This window comes from Ursus arctos, unplaced genomic scaffold, assembly GCF_023065955.2.
Source record: "Ursus arctos isolate Adak ecotype North America unplaced genomic scaffold, UrsArc2.0 scaffold_19, whole genome shotgun sequence".
Taxonomy (NCBI): Eukaryota; Metazoa; Chordata; class Mammalia; order Carnivora; family Ursidae; genus Ursus; species Ursus arctos.
The window spans coordinates 46174369-46180814 of NW_026622863.1; the positions used below are offsets into that span (position 1 = coordinate 46174369).

General features: G+C 54.9%; 1 protein-coding gene across 2 annotated transcripts in view; it reads left to right on the plus strand.

Annotated features, from left to right (window-relative positions):
- Positions 1–6446, plus strand: part of GRIK5 (glutamate ionotropic receptor kainate type subunit 5) — a 48870-nt gene that overhangs the window by 39997 nt on the left and 2427 nt on the right. For both annotated transcript variants that reach the window (XM_057314426.1, XM_026482189.4), the window contains exons 16-19: positions 1277–1442; positions 2067–2292; positions 4159–4287; positions 4383–4504. In XM_057314426.1, coding sequence (XP_057170409.1) covers positions 1277–1442; positions 2067–2292; positions 4159–4287; positions 4383–4504 — 643 coding nt within the window. The remainder of the gene's footprint in view (positions 1–1276; positions 1443–2066; positions 2293–4158; positions 4288–4382; positions 4505–6446) is intronic.

Below are 6446 nucleotides of genomic sequence, written 5' to 3' on the forward strand. Positions count from 1 at the left end.
AACCCCCGGTTGAGATCATTTACGTTTAATGCAATTACTGTTATGGTTGGGTTTAAATCTGTCAACTTGTTGCCTCTTTTTAATTTGTCCCATCTCTTTGGGCTCCCTTTTCCCTCTTTCCCTACCATCTTTTGGATTTATTGAGATTTTTAGGATTCTCTTTCGTGTCTCCTATTGACTTATTAAGCATACTTTTTAAAAAATTTTTCTTAGTAGTTGCTTGCTCTGGGTTGACAATATGCATCTTGAATTGATTATAAAATACTTTCAAGTAACAGTCTACCACTTCGCGTAAGATGAAGATCTTAACCGTGTTCCATCCCTCCCATTCTTTGAGCTGCTCTTAGCATATATATTACTTCTATTTATCTTACGAACCCCACGACATATGAGGTTTATGTGTGTGTGTGTGTTTGCTTAAACAGTAAATGTCTTTTATTTTTATATATTTTTAAATATTTTATTTATTTATTTATTTGAGAGAGAGAGAGAAAGCACGAGTTGGGGGGGGGTAGAAGGAGAGGGAGAAGCAGACTCCCCGCTGAGCAAGGAGCCCAACACAGGACAGAATCCCAGGACCCTGGGATCATGACCTGAGCTGAAGGCAAACACTTCACCGACTGAGCCACCCAGGCGCCCCGAATTGTTGTCTTTGAAAGCAGTGCTCTGGTCTCTTGGAGTTTCACCCTATGCATGCTCAGATCGATATTCAGCCGAAGATTCAGGGGGACTCAGCAGATTTCTGGAACTCTCTCTCTCTCTGTGCAGCTCCCTCATCTTGGATTCTCTGTCTCACAAATTCCAGCCATGTTGGCCTCTCTGATCTCCACCTCTGCAACTCAGTGAGATTGCCAGACTGGGTTTCCCTTCCTGGCACTGCAGTCTATAAATTAAATTCAGCCAGACGGCCTGGGCAGTGATACGTCTCACTTCATTGCTTTTTTTTTCCCACAGGATTACAGTCCTGTGATGCCTATTGTCCTGTGTCTTTAAACAGTTTTCTGCATTCTGTCCAGTTTTCTAGTTGTTCACAGTGGGAGGGTATTTTCAGGATACCTTATTCTCTTATTTCTGGAAGTGGACGTCTCTGGAAGCAGTATTAAACCCAGAGAGTCTGGCCCCAGCATCTGTCCTTCCAGCCTTCCCACCAGTCAGCAATCACCGAGCCTTCTAGGTGCCGAGGTCATTGAGAGGGGCACCACCAACAGGGTGCACGGCCACAGTGGGAGGGGGCAGGCGTGGCTCCAGCCTGTAGCTCACTCTTTCCACCCCTCAGGTGGGCCTTCACCTTGATCATCATCTCCTCCTACACGGCCAACCTGGCCGCCTTCCTCACCGTGCAGCGCATGGAGGTACCTGTGGAGTCAGCTGACGACCTGGCCGACCAGACCAACATTGAGTATGGCACCATCCATGCTGGCTCCACCATGACCTTCTTTCAGGTGGGGCCCTTAAAGTGGCCCGGGCTTGGTATTCCCACACCGCGTAGCCGCCCAGGCTGGAGCTGGGCAGGGCCTCCTGGGTCAGAGGGATTGATGACAGTCAGGGAGGCCGGGGAGCAGGAGACACACTTGTGGTGTCACCAGGAGTGTTGCTGTCCGGCTGGGAAAACTGGACTCTCACCCAGGGAATAGAGGGGAATAGACGTGGGATCTAATGTCATATCAGTGCTAGACAGGCCAAACGGGGACATGGAGGCTGCTAGAAGAGCCTAGGAAAATGGGCCAGCAGAGCGGAGGGCAAGGCCCTTCAAGGTGAAAGGAGCCTGTCCCTGTGTATTATTAGGCTGTGGGAAGGAATCAAAAGGAAAGCAAGCCTGGCAAGGAGGTTTGGGTGATGGCAGAGGTCCTAAATGCCAGGATAAGGCTGGGACTGGAGCCTGTAAGTGGGGAGGTGGGAATGGTTACTGAGCAGAGCTGGAAGTTCCCTCTCCTCTGCTTTCGGCTCTTTCGGTCTCCCTCTGGTCTCCTCGCTTGCTGTCCGGTTGAGAGAAACCTCCTGGAGGGCAGGGGACAGGGCTGAGGGGAAGACCCTCACCTGACTTCCCCTGTGCCCCCTCTGGCCAGAATTCGAGGTACCAGACGTACCAGAGGATGTGGAACTACATGCAGTCGAAGCAGCCCAGTGTGTTTGTCAAGAGCACAGAAGAAGGCATCGCCCGTGTTCTCAACTCCCGCTACGCCTTCCTGCTCGAGTCCACCATGAACGAGTACCACCGGCGGCTCAATTGCAACCTCACCCAGATCGGGGGCCTCCTCGACACCAAGGGCTACGGCATCGGCATGCCACTGGGTATGGAGCACCGGGGCCGGGGACGGGGGGCGGAGGGGGCCCCGGGTGTCTGGACCCAGGCCACGTGGGCAGGCCCTCCCTGTGGCGGGCCGGGTATGTTATGCGCGTCATGCGCGGCCTCCTCGCTGCATGGCCTTGGGCCCACGTCACCACCCTGAACCTCCACACTTGACCTTCAAACACGGGTCTAGTGGCAGTCAGGTCTGGCCCTGCATGACCGCTGGGAGAACCCAGTGAGACTGGGTACAAGCCAGTACTTAGGGGCCATGACACCTGCCACTTTCCCCTTTGGCCCAAGGACTCCTTGAGGGTGCCTCGTGTTCTCTGCATGGAACCCACAGCCTGGCTCAGCACCGTGCTCAGAATATGGATGATGGATGATGGGGAGAGAGGGAGGGAGGGAGGGAGGGAGGGAGGGAGAGAGAGAGGGAGGGAGAGAGAGAGAGAGAGCGCGCGGGAGGGAGGGAGGGATCTGCCAGGGAGACTTGGACATGCTTTTCCAGGGCCCAGTGCTGGAAACCCACCAATTTTATCACCAAATCTTGACATCTTGGCTTTTAAATCCATCTCTCTGCTGCTGACTGCTGGGTTAGTTATCTATTGCTATGTAACAAATTACCACAAATCTTAGCAGCTTTGTGCTTTGTCTCCGTGCTGGGCCAGGGAAGCAGTGTAGCCTGGTGTTTGGAGGGCAGGCTCTGGAGTCACAATGACCTGGCTTCAAATCCCAGCTCCCTCCCTGACTCTGTGCTTGAGCTTAGGCAAGTATATCACCTGCTTCATCTAGAAGATGGGAGTGGCTAACACCTGGTAATACCAGGATCAGGTGGGACTAGAATTAATGTCTGTAAACCTAGGATCTGACACGTAGTGGGTGCCTGGTAAATACTAATCCCTCCACTCACCCGTGTCCCTCATTCCCGGCCCCTGGCAGATGCTTAAGAAGTGTCATAGTGAATGAAGAAATGAGTCCAGGATAGGACATGTGTGGAGTGTTTGGGACCTAGGGGTGGTTTAAGGCGAGGGGCCGAGGGTAGGGAGGAGAGAGGGGGAGTTGAGGCCACGCAGAGGAGATTCAGTCACCGAGCAGATTGTCGGATGCCCTACTGCGTGCCAGGCACTGCACTGCATGCCGGGATCCCACAGCAGGGAGCTGGCGAGCCCCCAGCCTCCTGCCTTCCACGAGGGCCACAGACAGCAAGCACACAATAAACACGCAGCTTTATAAAGCTATGTCGGGGTCACAACTGCTCCGAAGTAAAGTCAGGGGAAGAGACTGACAGGGATGGGGGTGCCTGGTGCCATTTTAAGGGAAGTTGACCAGAGGAGACCCCCTTGAGGTAGAGCCCTGGGTGAGGGGAGGGAAGGAACATTCCAGGCAGAAGTTCTGGAGGGATGGTGTCTGGAGGACTCGAGGAACAGCCAGGAGGCTGGTGTGGCAGGAGCTGCGAGCCGCTGGGGCAGAGACCAGTGAACACAGGATCTCTAGGCTGTGGGAAGGACTGGGTTCTCTCTGCATCAGGAAGCCATCGGAGAATTTTGAGCACGAGAGAGGCGAGATCTAGGACTCTGTTTCTGAAGTTGTCCCTCTGGCTGCTGTGTTAAGAAGAGCCTGGGTGGGGGGTGAGGAGAGCTGCAGGGAGGGGACTATGACAAATGTGACAGGAAGTGTTGTGGGGGCTTGGCCCAGGGCGGTCACAGGGGAGGTCAGGGCAAACCGTGGTCAGCCTCGAAGGCGGACAGAGAAGAACCCTGGGATGTGGTGGAGGCGGGAGGAAGGGCCACGCTGAGGGCACCGTGGGGGTTTGGCTGGACAGCGCTCCAGGGCCCCAGTAGCCAGCACACCCCCTTGCGTGTCTGGTCCAGGCTCCCCATTCCGGGATGAGATCACCTTGGCCATCCTGCAGCTTCAGGAGAACAACCGGCTGGAGATCCTGAAGCGCAAGTGGTGGGAGGGGGGCCGGTGCCCCAAGGAGGAGGACCATCGAGCTAAAGGTCAGCCACCCCACACACCGCGCCATTCCCAGAGCCCCCTGAAGCCCCCGTGCCCACACAGCCCCGACCCCGTGGCTTTCCCCCTCCACCCCCAGGTTTGGGCATGGAGAACATTGGTGGCATTTTTGTCGTGCTCATCTGTGGCCTCATCATTGCTGTCTTCGTGGCGGTCATGGAATTTATATGGTCCACACGGAGGTCAGCAGAGTCAGAAGAGGTGAGGGGGTTGGCGAAGGGGGTGGGGGAGAAGTGGGGTGCCAGGGGCGGAGGTGCATGGAGATTGTGGCCTCAGTAGCCTTCCTGGAGGAATGTCAGAGGCAGCGAGTGCTGCCCAGAGTAGGGAGGCGACAGGACCTGGAGGGGGGGGAAGTCAGAGAAGAGGTGGGTGCAGACAGAAGGGAGAGGGGAGCCAGGTGAGAGGAAGGCCAGAGGAGGGAAAGCAGCATGGACAGAGGGGAGGACAAGGGGAAAGGAGGGGAGAAGGGCCAGAGAGAAGAATGTGGGGAGGGGCAGGGTGTGAAGCAAGGAGAAATGAGAGGTGGATGGGGCTGGAAGACGACAGGCTGGTTTCAGCCGCTTCATAGTGACACTCCTCCATTTCCAGCCCCACTTGGGCCCCTGCACTCTCCTGCCCCTGCATGCTCCTGCAGTGTTCCACCTCCCCTCCCCCAGCCCCTCCCCCTCCTCACCTGGGCTGATGACCTTGCTTCCACTTCCCTGAGAAAAGCAGAGGAGTCCGAGGAGAGCATGCAGACCTCTGCACATCCTGCTTTCTCCACTCAGTCAGTTACTCTGAGGGAACATCCATACTCTCAGCTAAGGCGCCCTCCGCTGTGCCCCCATCTCCTCTCTCGCCCTCCCAAGGACATCCCTCCACGGTTCTCGGTTCTCTGTACCCTCCCCCCACCGTCAGTTTCCTCCTCTCTGCTGTCTGCATACAAACATGCTGTCATCTCCCCCATCTTCCAGAAATTTCTCTTGACCCCACTTTCCCTCCCAGACACCACCCCACTTCTCCCCTAACCTTACAACCTTGAAAGAGTGTGTCTCCCTGCTGCTTCAGTTCCCCTCCTGCATTCACTCTCGAACACACTCCCATCCAGCTGTTGTCCCCACCTCCGCACCGAAGCCACTAATCACCAGTGACCCACATCCCGGATCCACTGCCCGAGTTTCAGGCCTCACCATACGTGAGGTAGTGATAGGCTTCAGCTCAGCTGATCCGCTGTCCTCAAAACCCTCTCTTCTATGCTCACGCCTCACTTTTCTCCTTCCTCTGCGGCCAGTCCTTTGTCAGAGGGTTCTAGGGCTCCTTCCTGGACTCTTCTCTGGCATTCTCTAGCCCCTTGGAGATCCCATCCAGCCAAATGGTTTGTAAGACCACCGTTATGCTGATGACCCGTATTAGTTATTTATTGCCATGTAACACTCCAAGATTTAGCAGCTTCAAACAGCACACTTATATCAGTTTAGTTTCTATAGGTCAGAAATCTGGGAGCAGCTTAGCTGGGTGGTTCTGGCTACCACTGTCTGTAGCGAGGTCACGGTCATGCTGTTGGCCGAAGGCTTGCCTGGAGCCAGAGGGTCCACTTCCAAGGTGGCATACTGTCTCCAGATGTACTTGCAGGATTTTGATGTATGGAGATGACTAAATGATGACACGGAGAGGCCAATGCCATTGAAAGAAGAGTCTTAGTACTTAACATTTCCCAGGAGGAATCACGCCACACCCCACTGGGCCACAGGGGAAGCACCAGGTTTGGTCAGAAGCTGGAGCTGGAGGAAAGCCTAGGCCACAGACTTCATGGGGGTTTCTGCACTAAAGGCAAGGCAGGGAAAGCAGCTTAGAATTGGCTAGTGTGGATAATGCTGGTGGGCTCTGGGCTAGAGGGGTGGTCTCTAGTCCTGGGTGCTTTCGGGCAGCTGGGTGTGGGAGTTAGATTAAGTGGGTAGGGGGGGGAGGTATTGGAATTGGTTGGTTTGCATATGAAAAGTGGGCTCCCAGCCCTTTGCTATCCCTAAGAATTGTCTAGCTCTGGGAGGGCGTCTCTCCCTGGCCAGCAAGGTTTTTAAGATGTCAAAACATCCTGAGGTAGAGTAAAGAACATGAGGAACACACACTCCCCTGACAGTTGGCAGGAGGCCTCAGTCCCTCACAC